This window comes from Poromitra crassiceps, assembly GCF_964638095.1.
Source record: "Poromitra crassiceps genome assembly, chromosome: 29".
Classification (NCBI taxonomy): domain Eukaryota; kingdom Metazoa; phylum Chordata; class Actinopteri; order Beryciformes; family Melamphaidae; genus Poromitra; species Poromitra crassiceps.
This window is the reverse complement of record NC_139641.1, coordinates 15,556,567-15,572,608: the sequence shown is the minus strand read 5'-3', so window position 1 is coordinate 15,572,608 and position 16,042 is coordinate 15,556,567. Positions and strand designations below refer to the sequence as shown.

The following is a 16,042-nucleotide window of genomic DNA, read 5'->3' as shown; positions in this document are numbered from 1 at the left end:
ATTTAGTGCCAACCCCGCCAACTGGATGCATAAGACCAAAAACCTTGTCTATAGCTGTGTAGTACTGAAAAATGTCCATTAACTGCACCAAAGCTGGATCTATCCTAACAGATCATCTCATCAGAGGTCCCACCCCCCTCAAAACAGTTAATAAGGAGACAGAGAGCAGATAGAGAAGTCCCACAAAGGCCGGATTTGAGGATCGCTGAAATGAATGCTGAAAACTCCAAAGCTCAAAATATCTCAGAACTACCCTGAAGGCATATATAAAGGCTAGGTCTACATACTGCCAAAAATGACCGAACACAAATTTGCCACGAGAGACAGTAATTACTTTGTACAACTTTAATGGCACAATTAAAATCTACAGAATGTTAATTCAAAAGGATGGGATGCATCATCAAAATCTCAAATCACATTATTGTCAGAAAACATTTGAAGTTAAAAGTTATGAACAAGAGACATAACAGAATAGGTGGCCCCTCACTGTAAAACAAGACAATTACCTTTAGCAAACAAAAGATCGATTTTTAATCAACTACATTTGCTGGTGAAAGAATACTAGGTTTTGAACACTATTCCACCGTTACCTAAGCCAGACTGGTATGTTAAAGTTCTATCAGTATTTTTCAATGCCACCGTTTTACAAAACAGATTTGACACAAATTCTTTGCATAAAACAAAACATGTTTCCATCTCAAAATGTATTTGGTACACTCCCAGCCCATACTTCTTGGTCCCCATTGGACTTATGACAAACTAAATGAGGTCTTGACAACAACAAAAGTGTAAAAAAAAAAGTAGGCAGACAAAATAAACTTTTACAGACATTTATTCGTGAACTGTACAATTATTTGCATTTGTAAAAATTCATACCCACTCACAAGTCAACTGAGAACATGATTGTTGGCAAATAACAATTGATATTTATTTAGTCGGTCAAGAAAGAATAACGGATCGGGGCCAACCTTGTAGTTACTTAGAGTTCTCTGAGCCATGAGAAATCTGGTGTTGAAGAAACGTCTCCAAGCACGAGAACGTCTCAGTGCACTCGGTGCATTCGTAAAGAACCTCTGCGGAGGTATTTTTATCATCCTGGGTATGGTCCATATAGTCATCTTCTACATCTTCTGCAGTACCCTTTTCAAGGACAGGGTCCTGATTGGCACCGGTGGAGGGAGATGTTTGTCCCACATCAGCTTCTCCTGTTGTTGGGTGATTTTTAAGGTGAAGCTCCAGGGAAGAGGCATTCTTGAAGAGCGCTGGACATTGGGGGCACTTATGCGATTCACTAGGCTCCTTTTTGTGGTAGCGCAAGTGCCTTTGGTAGACGCACAACAATCCAAATCTCTTCCCACACTCCTGACACTTGTAGTTAACCCTAGTCTTAGAAGCCTGTTTTCTTGTTTGTTCTTCTTCTAACGCGGTCTCCTCGTCATCTTCTTGGGGAGTCGTATATAATGCAATGCGTTTCAACCCTGGTTTCTTTTCCAATTCATTTTTGTGATACATGGCTACATGCCTTCTGACGTCGCAGCGCTGAGGAAAATGTCTACCGCAGAACACACAAGTGTGCATAGTGCCCTTATGGTATCTCATGTGCCGCGATAAACTACTAGAATGATTAAACACACGGTGGCAATGTTTGCAAGGATGCAGTTTGCCATTAGGATTAGCCCGTCTTCTACGTCTGCCTTTAGTTCCCAGTCTTTGCTTAAATGTTTTTTGCGTCTCTTGATTCAACTGATCTATTTCTTCCTGAGTTTGATGTGTGAGATGGTGCTCCTTTAGGGCGGTTAACTCTTGGAAACGATCGCCACACAAACCACATCTGTACGGCGTAAACGTGGATTCAGGATCGATTGCATTATTGCTAGTATCTTTAAGGGCCTTACTATCCAGATTCTTCACATCAATAGATGTGCCATTGCTGTGACAATTTTCACGTGGTGTATCGTCCAGCTTCTTGGAGGCCACTTCAATTTCGGACGCAACGGAAACATCGGGTTCTTTCCCCTTACAATGGTAGAGCGAGTGCGTCTGAAAATCGGACAGCCAGAAAAAATTCAACCTGCATTTCTTACACGGATACGTTTTCTCGACCCTTTTCTCCGGGTTATTCTCCGACTTCCCCAAGGTTTTGACCTTGGGCGACGGGTGATATTCGTTCTGGTGAGCGTTCAGCGCGTCCGCTTTGAGGAACCGTTTGCCGCAACGTCCGCAGCAGTAAAAGCGTTCACACGCGTGGTCTTGTAGGTGCTTCTGGAGGTGCTCTCGACCTGCCAAGATCATACAGCACAAAGTACACTTGTAACCTCGCTCTGTGTTGCGATATTGCTGGTGACGATGTAAGCTCTGCTGGCTGTTGAACGACCGGCTACATATTTCACAATGGTAATGGCCCTGACGAGATTTGTCCGAGTTCAAGCTGGCCTCTTTTGGTTTGGCCCTGAAGACGTCTCTATAAGGAGGGAGATGTTGTGGAAGAGTTGGAGATACTGATTTGATAGGGGGTGGGAAATGAGACGACAGGACACCAGGAGATATTGGTTTCACAGAGGAGTAATTTGACTGGGCGAAACCATTTACAACTGTCAGTGTACCGTTTTCCTGGAGCACATATTCTCGAGGGACTTCAAATCCATTGGACGAACCATCTAAGGGAAATGACTCCAACGGTCCATGAATGGCCATGTGCGTCAACACATTTGGGTATTGGCTGAAACCATCACCGCACTCGGTGCAGATGAACGCCGATGAAGGTCCACCGAGCGGTTTTGAGGCAACGTTATCAACCGAGTTCTGTTTCTCCATGATCAAATTAGAAAATTGTCCATGTCCTGATGGCATCACTCTTCAAAGCTATGAGTAAGGGTGGTGGTAATCCTTGCAGACGACACCCACAAAGTCTGTGTCCGTATGGGAATCCGTACGTATGACAATCCTGTCAATTGACCGGGTCTCAAAATGATCTAATCTCTAAATTGTTAAAACGTTAAAAATTACTTCTGATCTTCATGTTCACCTCTCTGCTTTGCCTTTCCGTGACATCAGCACCTAGGAGGGGGAGGGACAAGAAAGAATTAGTACTTCAAACCATCTTTGCCCAAGTAAGTACTAATTTCTTACATTTCAAATTCAAATACATTTAATAAAAATAATGCCAACGTGTACTGTACTTTGCATTTAATTCCAATAATCTAAGCCTAGGATAGGAAGCAGAGGCAGAAACCCAATCGAAATGCCCTCTAGATTTACGTTCACTAGCATTGCTGAAAACTTGGGATGCACCGATCACCTAACCTTGCTTGCAAGATGGATAACCTCGCGAGATCAAAAGAGATTCTCTCGACGTAATCCATCTTGTCATGCACAGGCAGTTAAGATGATTGGCCGAACCATGCCGGCCCGACGAATCAGCGGCAGCCTTAGGCGGGCTCAGGCTCGTCTGGGCAAGTAGTGGGTACATGGTCTTTGTAGTTCTTTTCACTCGTCAACATGGCTGCCGCCGCGGAAGTGACAGGCAGTCTGAATGAAATTGAATGTAACGTTCCCAATTCTATGTATTAAATTCTAAAAAACGACCCTCAACATTTGGGAAGGCTAAGCCACACAACTAGTTCGTTATAATCTAACTTCATGCTTCGAAGGTGACTTTACGACGGCGAGGACTCAATCAATGAATACCACGGAGATCAGGCACAGGCACCTTCGGCGATCTGGTTGAAGTTAACACCCACCAGCGGTGATAGACAGATGGGTCATCCAATCACCTGCCAAGTAGCTTGGAAAAAGTGCCGCCTCCGTCAGCGGGTCTGGTTACTGCATTCCCAGATCGACTGGTTTAGTGAAACGTATGTGGAGCTATAGCGTCCATCTGGCGTCGTCAGGTTACCGATCACCGGCTTTTGGGGCCAATTTAGATTATAGATTATTTTTCCAAAAAATCTGATTACCGCTGATGATGCATTTTACCCAGACTTAGGCCATGTTTAGACGAGTCTCTGCATAAAATGGCAAACTGGCATTGCGTTCTCACCTTTTATTTCACGTTTATACACAGCGTTTGTGCTAACAATTTGCATGCAGACCATTGATAGTATAATAGATGGATTAAGTGAGCGTGACGTCACCCATTGGGTTTTGATAGAAGAAAATGAGGCTTGAATCTCCCGCTTCCTGCTTATCGTTGATTGGTTGAATGGATTAATTCTACACGGAAGTACGGGGAGAGGGGGTGGCTGCCCCTAGTGGCTGCCAGGGGAGTTTCCGAATTTGTCTCACAGGCTTGACTGCCATCTTGTTGTTCGCTTCTGGTTGCCAGCTTACTCACTGGCTGGCTGTCCAGCCAGCAGACCACCGTCTTGTCCGGGGCCTGGCCAAGAGACCATGGTGTGGTGTGATCCTGGTGTGAGCCTCCAGCCTGCTAGCTGCTGCTAAGCCTCCACAAGGTAAACTGCTATTGTACTTATTACGGTATATCTGGGCAAACTCTAAACTTTATAACTGAGGTGGATTTGATTGCGCACTTGGTGCACTGCTATGTTGGACTGTTTGAGTGATGCGCATGTTTGTAAGCTAACGCTAGCTCGATTAGCATCGTGTGCTAACGTAAACATGCGAGCAAGAATTTGGTGGCGTTAATGTTATAGTGATTAATATAACACGGTGTTGTTTGTTTCTTCAAGGAATGGCCGCCGGAGCACCATGGTGGAGCAGGAACAGCACAACACAACAGAGGCACATTGCCCCCTGGTCAAATGATTTGTGAAAATTAATGCTACGCTTTAATACCCATGTGCATGGCTCATTATATAATTTTCTGCTCTCCTGAGCTTATAATGGTAACTTAACATATTACTGTAAGAATATTGCTGATCATCAGTTGTTCAAACTAGGATATTGCAATAACACAAGCCAAATGCTGACCATAGACTGTATAATGCTGACAGATGAGACTTTGAGAGATTTACTTTGAACCATTTGGTATGTATCTGCCAGTGTGCTTTTGTCAATAAACATTGCCAACAAAAAACCTTGTTGTGTAGGCTAAATCATGTACTAGGGATGGGCGCGAGTACTCGGGTACTTGAGCACTCGTTCATAACGTCAGTATTCGAGTAACGTTTCTGCTCTTCGATTACTCGCCCCACTCCCCACCCCTTTAAAAATGGTATAGAAGATCTACGCACGCATCGTCATGTGGATCTGGCAGCATCCAGCAGCAACTGCACGGCCGGGCGTCAAGTCAGCCAGAATGTACAAGTACATCATCCGCTTTGTTGCTTTCAAAATAAATAAAACGCTTATTGTAACCTTATTTATTTTGAGTAATGCGTTAAGCCACAGTTTCACGCCATATAACATCACGAGTATTTTGATACAAGGATGCTGCTTCATTCATTGAAATACCTTTTCTCCTCCAACGTGCATCAATAAGCTATTTACTTTTGTTTAAGTAACATTATTTTGAAAGTTTTAACCGGAAGTTTTCCAGCTCTTCCCGAAAATGGTGGCTGGAGATATTCTCCCGAATGAGAAGCACGCTTCTTCATAGCGCACGCCCGATGAAACTCATTCAAAACGTTGCACTAGTTTACTGACTACACCGTCGTTTCCCATAACGTTAGTCACAAGAAATGTGGAGAAATAATCACTTTTTGGGAGACAATCGCATCATGGTGATCACTATTCAGCAACAATGGACATGTATTGGAAATCAAATGCCTTCGCTTGTTTCACAACTTGTCTGCTCCAAAGCGCTAATCCAACCGGAGATACTGTTTAAAGGTAGGCTTTAGATGTTATCTTAGCGTCACCTAATATCACAGTCAGTCCCTCTCCTGACAAAAATGCTCCAGGTAGCGCTTTTTCCATGCAAAAATGCAAACGTTATGTGTGAACAGCCCGATACACAGCAGATTACCCCTGCTCAGTCATTACCATAGTAATCACACAGCCCCCCCCCCCCCCCCCCCCGCGCGCGCGTGCGAGGGATCGAGCACTCGCAAATATGTCTTCGGCATAGGCTTCAAAAAGAGGGAGGCTGAATTGGGCACTGATGCAGACTGAAGACTCAGAGCAGCGTAAAGTGAGATAGAATAACATTGGTCAGGTTAAAACCTTCACAATAATGGTAATTAAATAAACTAATACAGTAGTCTTATTGATGCATGTTGCAAAAAATGTTTTGTGTGTGATTCGAAATACACAGAAGACATATAGCACACAGACAACTTAAAGGTAATTTTAACACGTAGTGAGTCGATGGCCCTGATTTTTATTTACCCAGTTATACATTACGGCTTTTATTTTGAAGGTAAAAACCCCTAGCTTCCTCGATTCGGTCTATTTCTCTCTCTTTTTTTATCACATTTTTATCCCCCATTAGTGCTAATTAATTAATTTATCCTGGTTGCTACTCCACCCTGACAGAGGAAGCTTCACCGGTAGGACCGAACAGGCGCCCTTAACGACCAGAGGAGGAACCACATTAGCAACCAGGATATTGCATGTTTTGGTGAAGGGGGTTCCTATATGAAGGAAACCCCCGGGAGGCACGGGGAGAACATGCAAACTCCACACAGAAAGGCCCTTTTGACGACCCCACCCGGGCGGTGGGCACTCGAGGACATGCGGACGGGCACGCATTCCTTCAGCGCTCACAGCGTCCCAGGTGGGAATCGAACCCAGGACCTTCGAACTGTGAGGCGACAGCGCCTACCACTGCACCACTGTACCCCCCAAACCGATTGTTCTTATGTCCGCAGGGCATTGTTGAGCTGGTGAGCTGTTGCATTGGCTACTATTTGTTCAAGTCATACATTCAACGGCTTTGTCTTGATCAGGCAGTTGAAATGCTGCTTCGCCAATCCCTGATAACCTCATGACCGCATGACTTTCATTAGCAAAAATGGTCATCTCAATTACGGTAATTTACAAAATACTGCTACGATTATTTGTCTTGTTTCAATAAAGATGATTTTATTGCATTACATTGTCATTTTGTCAACAGTATTGAAATCAACTGTGCACACTCCAATATTATTTGCACTTTTTATAAACGACCTTGAGGATTTTCTGTTACAAAATGGTTGGGAGGCGGTCGAATGTGGTGACGATATGATAAGACAGTTATATATGGTGCTAATGTACACGAACGATACTATCGTCATGGCTACAACAAAATAAGAACTTCAAAAAGCGATTGATCAAATGTGTCATTTCTGTAAGAAATGGAGGTTGAGTAAACAGTAATAAAACAAAAGTTACCGTTTTTGGCCATCACAAAACCGATCCTAAAAAACTAAAATTCCTTTGTGATGGACAGGAATTGGATTGTACACAGTTTCAGATACCTGGGTATTGTTTTTAATTTCAATTGTTCATTTAAAATGGCTATGGAGGAACTTTATAAACGGGCGTCTAGAGCTATGTTTGCTTTATTATGTAAATGTAGGACATTTTATTTACCGATATTAGACTTGAACTTTTCGATAGGCTTGTGATGCCAGTTATGTTGTATGCATGTGAAGTATGGGGGTTTGAGAAGACGGGTTATTCTAGATAAGTTACATTTGAAATTCCTTAAGTACACACTAGGGATGTCACAATATATCGTCCCACAATATATCGCGATATCAAAACGTGACAATATGTATCGTTGAGATGAAATCTCATACCGTGAGAAAAAGAAGCTGAACATGGTGGCACTGATCTGCATCTCATTGCATGCTCGCTCTCCTTTTCATTGCTTTGTTTGAACTAGGGATGTCGAAAATCATAATTTTTCTTGACCGACAACCGACACTCATTAGCCGACAACTGTCGGTTAACCGAGAAGATTAAAATGCGCTATTTGACTGTCTGTGTCCCATTAAACAATTACCACAACAAATGCTTGATTTTTTTCATTAGAAAGCGTTTATTTTTTACATCTACAAGCAGAAAAAAACAAGTTGAAGCCTCCAGCCATCTAAACAAAAACATTCCTCCGATAGGCTATACTTTAGAGCTGCACGCATTGCATATTATAGGCACGTCAATTGACACGCAGCTGCCCGGTGAAGTAGTGTTTGAGCGGACGACAGCCCAGGCTGCAGGGCGCACTGACAAAGTGCGCAGCATCACAGTTTGGTCTCACCCCTTATTCCCCTCTCTTCACACACGCCACGAGGGCTCTGCTCTCTGTGTGTCTCGCTGGGCTCCACATTATGAAGACGAGTCGCACGCAGCTGTCAGTAGCCGCTTTCACACCGGCCTTGAAAGTGTCAATGAATACAGTCTACAAACAATCCGTCTCTGTCCCGTTCTGAAACAATTTCTCCGAACTGCGATGTGTTGGACAGTAAAGACTAACGTTAATTGTTACTTTTCAATCGTCAATTATCATCTTTAGGACACGGTAAAAACTACCTTTTGATCAGTGCGCGCTGAACGCTGTGAGATTAGCAAGGTGTCGGGTTTCAGGCCATGCGCCTGTCTGTCTGTCTGTCTGTCTCTCTCTCTCTCTCTCTCTCTCTCTCTCTCTCTCTCTCTCTCTCTCTCTCTCTCTCTCTCTCTCTCTCTCTCTCTCTCTCTCTCTCTGCATGTGTTTAGGAGACGTGATTTTTTTTTTAACCGTTTAACTGATAGTATTAATCGGTTAATGTTCTAACGGTCGATTATCGGTTAAATGGTTATCGGTTGACATCCCTAGTTTGAACAGACGAGGGACGTTACAGACACGGAGGATGAAGATGGTGAAATTACTCAAATTAGCGTGGAGGATGCCCCCTTAACTTACCGATCGCAAAAAAATATTGTTAAAATATCGCATCGTTATCGTGAACCCAATATCGTGTATCATATCGTGAACTGAGTGTATCGTGACACCCCTAGTACACACTGAAAGTAAAAATGTCAACTTGTAATAACATGAGAGGATGGAGAGCTAGGAAGACATCCACTATGCATCTCTATAAAAAAAAGATTGACTACTGGGGGAGTCTGTTAAAGGGGAAAGAATCAAAGATTAGTCGGGTAATGTATAACTGTTAATATAATCTGTATGCTTCTGGAAAATATGCCTCACCGTGGCTCAGATCTGTTCAGCAGATGAATGTGTTTTTTCTTTGGCTGGACCAAAGGTTTGACCATATTAACTGGTTGAAGCTGGCAGTTGGACAGAGGTTAAAAGATCCGTTTGGGCGGAAATGGCATTCTGAACTTCAGAGTATGTCATCATGTGACCTATACTGTGAATTTAAACAAGACTTTAAGTTTGAAAATGATTTACTTTGTGAAAACAGGAGGTACAGCCAGGCCATTTGTAACCTCCGGGTCTCTAAGAACAGAACCCCCAAAGTTATAGCTAGATATAAAAGGTCTGGAGAGGAACCAACGATTCTGTACTTTATGTAATGATAATTGTTTGGGAGATGAGTTCCATGTTTTGTTTGAGTGTAAAAATGTACATGTACGCCTTGTAGAGAACAGAAATAAGTACCTGCCTTCTTTTTTTGTAAATCGCCCGTCTATGCTTAAACTAATTTTGTTACTGCAGACTATAGGACGAATCAGCGTGACGTCACTTGCGACCCTACCCAGAAATGCGGAACCCCCGGGGCAGTTAACTAGTATGAGTTGTGCCAAACAAACGTTAATATCTCAAAAACTATACATCACATCGCTTATATTTTGACATTCTCAGCGAGAGCAGAATTAGCTCAAGAGTTTGATGTGTGCATGTTGTGTTAAAGTTGCGCGAACTGTCGCAGTTTTTAAAATGTAAACAGGGTCCGCCGACTAGAGTCAGACACTCAAGCCTCCCAAAGCTCAGGCTCCATAGGGTTCCATTGCCGTTGCCACCCAGTGACAAAGTTTGTTTACCAAAATGCTGTTCGGCTGATCCCTCATACTGTATAATAAAGACGTGTCAACACGTGGTGTTCAGTATTTTAAGAACAGTTTTTTTTACTTCCTGAAAAGTTGCTGTTTTGGAGATCAGTTTTCGCCCAGACAGCGACGATGTGCAACAAATTGTCTCTCAGCTGCAATTACCACTCATCGCCATAGAACAAAACGGAAATATTATGGATTATAACTTTAAAAATAAAAAAATAACACCGGATTTCTTTGAACTGTCATCTTCTACCAATCCCTGTGCTCAGCGCGAAACAGAGATAGTCTGACAAGCGAGACTAGAGTGGTGTTTGGGGGGGGGGGGGGGGGGCACTGTGGTCTAAAAGGTTTGTGCTTGTTTCCTCTCCCCCCCTCGACTCAAACTGAAACTACAGGCACCACAGCATGTTTGGACTTTGGAGGGGGCACGGATCGCACCACTATGAGGAGAGGGGTGCGCTGGTTTTACAACACAAGACAAAACGAGAGGAACGTTGCTAAATGGAATGCGGCACGCTTTATCTTGATGACATGATTGTGGGAAGCTAAAAATCCTGATCGCGACTGCAATGTAGGCCGAGCTGCACAGCGTGTTGTCGAGGATGACGCTGAGGTTCTGATCAGATTGAGAGGGTAACAGAGTAGAGTGAGGATCACCCTGAGCTTCTGATCAGATTGAGAGGGTAACAGAGTAGAGTGAGGAGGATCACTCTGAGCTTCTGATCAGATTGAGAGGCTAACAGAGTAGAGTGAGGAGCACTCTGAGCTTCTGATCAGATTGAGAGGCTAACAGAGTAGAGTGAGGAGGATCACTCTGAGCTTCTGATCAGATTGAGAGGGTAACAGAGTAGAGTGAGGAGGATCACTCTGAGCTTCTGATCAGATTGAGAGGGTAACAGAGTAGAGTGAGGAGGATCACTCTGAGCTTCTGATCAGATTGAGAGGGTAACAGAGTAGAGTGAGGACCACCCTGAGCTTCTGATCAGATTGAGAGGGTAACAGAGTAGAGTGAGGATCACCCTGAGCTTCTGATCAGATTGAGAGGGTAACAGAGTAGAGTAAGGATCACTCTGAGGTTCTGATCAGATTGAGAGGGTAACAGAGTAGAGTGAGGATCACGCTGAGCTTCTGATCAGATTGAGAGGGTAACAGAGTAGAGTGAGGAGGATCACTCTGAGGTTCTGATCAGATTGAGAGGGTAACAGAGTAGAGTGAGGATCACTCTGAGGTTCTGATCAGATTGAGAGGGTAACAGAGTAGCATGAGGAGGATCACTCTGAGCTTCTGATCAGATTGAGAGGGTAACAGAGTAGAGTGAGGACCACCCTGAGCTTCTGATCAGATTGAGAGGGTAACAGAGTAGAGTGAGGAGGATCATTCTGAGCTTCTGATCAGATTGAGAGGCTAACAGAGTAGTGTGAGGATCACCCTGAGCTTCTGATCAGATTGAGAGGCTAACAGAGTAGTGTGAGGATCACCCTGAGCTTCTGATCAGATTGAGAGGGTAACAGAGTAGAGTGAGGATCACTCTGAGCTTCTGATCAGATTGAGAGGCTAACAAGAGTAGTGTGAGGATCACTCTGAGCTTCTGATCAGATTGAGAGGCTAACAGAGTAGTGTGAGGATCACTCTGAGCTTCTGATCAGATTGAGAGGGTAACAGAGTAGAGTGAGGATCACTCTGAGCTTCTGATCAGATTGAGAGGCTAACAGAGTAGTGTGAGGATCACTCTGAGCTTCTGATCAGATTGAGAGGCTAACAGAGTAGTGTGAGGATCACTCTGAGCTTCTGATCAGATTGAGAGGCTAACAGAGTAGAGTGAGGAGGATCACTCTGAGCTTCTGATCAGATTGAGAGGGTAACAGAGTAGTGTGAGGATCATCACCCTGAGCTTCTGATCAGATTGAGAGGGTAACAGAGTAGAGTGAGGAGCACTCTGAGCTTCTGATCAGATTGAGAGGCTAACAGAGTAGAGTGAGGAGGATCACTCTGAGCTTCTGATCAGATTGAGAGGCTAACAGAGTAGAGTGAGGAGGATCACTCTGAGCTTCTGATCAGATTGAGAGGCTAACAGAGTAGTGTGAGGATCATCACCCTGAGCTTCTGATCAGATTGAGAGGGTAACAGAGTAGCGTGAGGATCACTCTGAGCTTCTGATCAGATTGAGAGGGTAACAGAGTAGCATGAGGAGGATCACTCTGAGCTTCTGATCAGATTGAGAGGGTAACAGAGTAGAGTGAGGATCATCACCCTGAGCTTCTGATCAGATTGAGAGGGTAACAGAGTAGTGTGAGGATCATCACCCTGAGCTTCTGATCAGATTGAGAGGGTAACAGAGTAGTGTGAGGATCACTCTGAGCTTCTGATCAGATTGAGAGGGTAACAGAGTAGAGTGAGGAGCACCCTGAGGTTCTGATCAGATTGAGAGGGTAACAGAGTAGAGTGAGGATCACTCTGAGCTTCTGATCAGAGTGAGAGGGTAACAGAGTAGAGTGAGGAGCACCCTGAGCTTCTGATCAGATTGAGAGGGTAACAGAGTAGTGTGAGGATCACCCTGAGGTTCTGATCAGATTGAGAGGGTAACAGAGTAGAGTGAGGATCACTCTGAGCTTCTGATCAGATTGAGAGGGTAACAGAGTAGAGTGAGGATCACTCTGAGCTTCTGATCAGATTGAGAGGGTAACAGTAGCGTGAGGATCATGTAGGCTATATGCTTATTGCTTTCACATTAATGTGCTTTATGGGATTATCAGTAGGACTGCACAATAGAGTTTAAAGTGGGGATGAAGCAGTTTGATTTTTTTATTTTTGTATTTGCATTTAACCTCAGACGAGACAAGACAGGACACTGCACTCTTTGTTGGAGCCATTGTGCTTATTCGAAGTATTCTCTTTCTTTATTCTAATTTCTCTATTTTAATATTGAAATGTATTTGCCTGACATTTTGCACACTTTTCTAATCTATTTGCTTTCTGAGCACCCCACCTGGCTTTAGACTGGTGAACTGCATGACGAGGGGTGACTTACAGACCTGTATCAGGAAATGGGTGGAGGCAAAATGTTTGAGTAAGGGCATACATTTTCTTTGAACCACATTAATTTTAATCCTGATTTATCTTTTAATCCTGTGCTATTTTTTACAGGAGTCGACAAGAAAACAAAGATTAAGTTACATGTTTTGAGCTGCCCTGATTATTTTTGGAAACATTAAAATAAATATCTGTTATTTTACCAACTTCAACTTGGACTCATGGACTCGCTTTTCTGGATGTGCGTATCAAAGTATGCCTAGTCGTCTCAACAATGGAAAACAAAATGGAATGGAAAAAAGCAGATACTCTTCCTTAAATGAAGTTTGCTGTGAAGCGTTGTACAGGGGCATGTTTTTCTTTTTACGTCTTCATATTATACTTGCAGTTATCTAGGCAACGTTGAATTCTATTAGTGAACAAATAGGTAACATGTAACATCACGTTAGCATTAGATCCACCAAATCTCGCTTCAAACGGTCCAAATTTTATGTGTGTCCACGTGTGTTGGCCTGGCCTGCATGGTATCTAATGCACGGCCTGAATTATGGTCCCAGTCCGCCCCTGGATGGCAGAACACCGGACCTTGTAATCCGTGGATTTACGTTAGTGAAGTACCGCGCGAGTACCCGGTTACTCGTTCATAATAGAAGAGAGTACTCGAGTATTTAAATTGCTTAAAATGCCCATCCCTATTTACAACCCCCTACTCTGTAGCATTTGCCATGAGCTGCAGCTAGCTTCTGTTCACGACGACGGCCAAAACATCTGTAGACTACTTGCACAACTCCACTACTTCCTGAAATGAGTAGGGCAGTTTGGTTTCCTGTCCTACACTATTGGATGAACTGATTACTGTCAGGTGTGCCTGATCACTGTTGTTGTGACTGCAGCAGTCAGGCACACCTGACATGAATCAGTTCATCCAATAGTGTAGGACAGGAAACCAAGATGCCCTACTCATTTCAGGAAGTAGTGGAGTTGTGCAAGTAGCACATTCCCACAACAAACTTCTTTGGGCCAATGCAGTCATTAAGGATAGGCTAATATAGGAACTAATATATCATGTTTGAGCGACAGAGCTGCAGCAGTGTCTTTGAAACAGTGCGGTTGGAGTGAGCAGAGTCAAGTTCAGCCCAGTGGGCTACTGTAGCTCTGGGTTTCTATTGGCCACTTACTTGACAAAATTAAGTATGAAACATCAATACATATTGATTTCAAACATATCGCCCAGCCAGCCATAAATGTTGGTAGTATTATGCAGATGGACAATGTTTACCTTTCCCTCCATGTTGCCTGCACCGATAGCTCCCCATTCATCTGCCAGCAGAAACTCCGTCCCAGTCAGCTGGTATGGCTCGATCTAAGTGTCCATGGATGTGGGCATAGAAAAATGATTAAGTACAATCTGTAGTTCAAATAACAGCGAAACTAGCCGGCGCAGCTTCAAGATCATTGCTCCTCTGTGAACCAATGATTTCACTGGCCCACGGAAGAGCAACAGATCCTGAAGACAGAGACAGCCCCAGAGACAGATAGAACATAAAAATATAAACTAAACTGTTGCTTTTCACACTATATTCATCTTATGTAGCCACGCCCATTTTACCTGGTTGTGTGGTCGTGTGACAACTTCCGGCAAAAAAAAAAGATAAAGAAAATGGCTGGCTGCTCCAATATCATCTAACTCTGAATTAAAGCAGCTACGAGCAAGATTTTCGATTGTTATTAAACAGTCTAAATTTAATATCGATGCCTCACATCTTATCTCTAGTATTAGACGAGACCAACGCAGAGTAGTCTCGATTGAAAGCAGAGTGAATCGGCGAGTGTGGTCTTGATGATTAGTCTGTCTCATAGACTGTAAAGGTCTGTCTGCGGGCCGGTGTCATCAGGAAGTGAAATTAAACGGTTTGCGGCAGCCACTTCGGCCATAACCACAAAATTACTTTCAAACAAACTGTTAAGAGATGTTCCCTAGAGCAGAAAGTAGCGGGGGCAGCAGGAGGGGAAAGCCGTCCTTCTTGTTTTGGGTCTGTTGCTAGGCAGAGCGAAACGGTTTACGGCAGCTGTAAACAGTTGCTAGACAGAGAGCGAAACCAAGAAGCAGACCCAAAACAAGAAGGACGGCTTTCCCCTCCTGCTGCCCCCGCTACTTTCTGCTCTCGCAAACATATCTCGTTATATTCTAACGTTTAATAGTTGGATTGCAATCTGCCAATAAACACAAAGAAGAAGAATGAAAATAATAGTTTGTCCAAACGGTGTAGCCGTAGTACGTAGCTATCAAAATAGCGCATGCGCATTACAGATCGGCCTGCAGCGTAAATCGGAGCCTACTCTGGGAAAATGTAAACACAAAAAAAGAACAGATCCAATGAGTCTATGATAAAATAACCAATCCCCAGGCAGAATTAGCACTTGAACTAATCAATGCAACAACTATTGGCCTCCACCAGATTGTACACATCCCATAACAGCCCTACGTTAGTAGTAGCTAACGTTAGCTAACTGCTACACTGCTAACGCTAGTAAGAAAGTATTGTGATTTAACGTTACGTTCGTAAGCTAGCGTTACACAAGTAAACTACGCATTTATTTTAAGCTAATTTGGTTTATCTGTTAGATAGTCCTTACCAAAATTGGTACGTTTCACAATCCCGTACGTCTCATGACTGGATTTCTGCACGCTGGCCTGGACTGGAGCAGTCGACTCTACGCGTCGATTTTTTTTTCCTCCCCTCCCCAGGATGGCGAAGGTATGATCCGCCCATCTCTGCCTCTGATTGGCTGACCGCACTCGGCTAACCTCGCGTCACCAGGCTCTCCTCTTCTTCTTCTGTTTGGTTTCTTAAGGCGGTTGGCATCCAACATGTTGCATTACCGCCTCCTTCTGGACTAATACATCCAATGTTCCCCTAATGATCCATTACACTACAGTCTTGTTAACAGTCCAGTTCCTCTCAAAAAACTGACAACTATTTTCTTCCCCTCCACTACTCCCACACATCCCATTATATCATTCACACTGGCCTCTATTTGTCCCAGTCTCTGCAGTCCAGTCATCATTATCACCCTCTCTGCTTCATATCTCCTGCATGAGATCAGTACATGCTCCACCGTCTCCCTT

At 43.7% G+C, this 16,042-nt stretch overlaps 1 protein-coding gene across 1 annotated transcript; it reads right to left on the bottom strand.

Annotated features, from left to right (window-relative positions):
- Positions 1 to 336: 336 nt before the first annotated feature.
- Positions 337 to 15,633, bottom strand: LOC310800212 (uncharacterized protein). The gene is made up of 3 exons (XM_083662797.1): positions 15,550 to 15,633; positions 14,192 to 14,275; positions 337 to 3,057 (listed from the first exon to the last, which is right to left on the bottom strand). The coding sequence occupies exon 3, from the start codon at positions 2,848 to 2,850 to the stop codon at positions 976 to 978; it is 1,875 nt and encodes a 624-aa protein (XP_083518923.1). The 5' UTR covers positions 2,851 to 3,057; positions 14,192 to 14,275; positions 15,550 to 15,633; the 3' UTR covers positions 337 to 975.
- Positions 15,634 to 16,042: the final 409 nt, after the last annotated feature.

Bases quoted from the DNA above. Each gene is read 5' to 3' on its own strand.
- LOC310800212 (XM_083662797.1), bottom strand. From the start codon at position 2,850: ATGCCATCAGGACATGGACAATTTTCTAATTTGATCATGGAGAAACAG.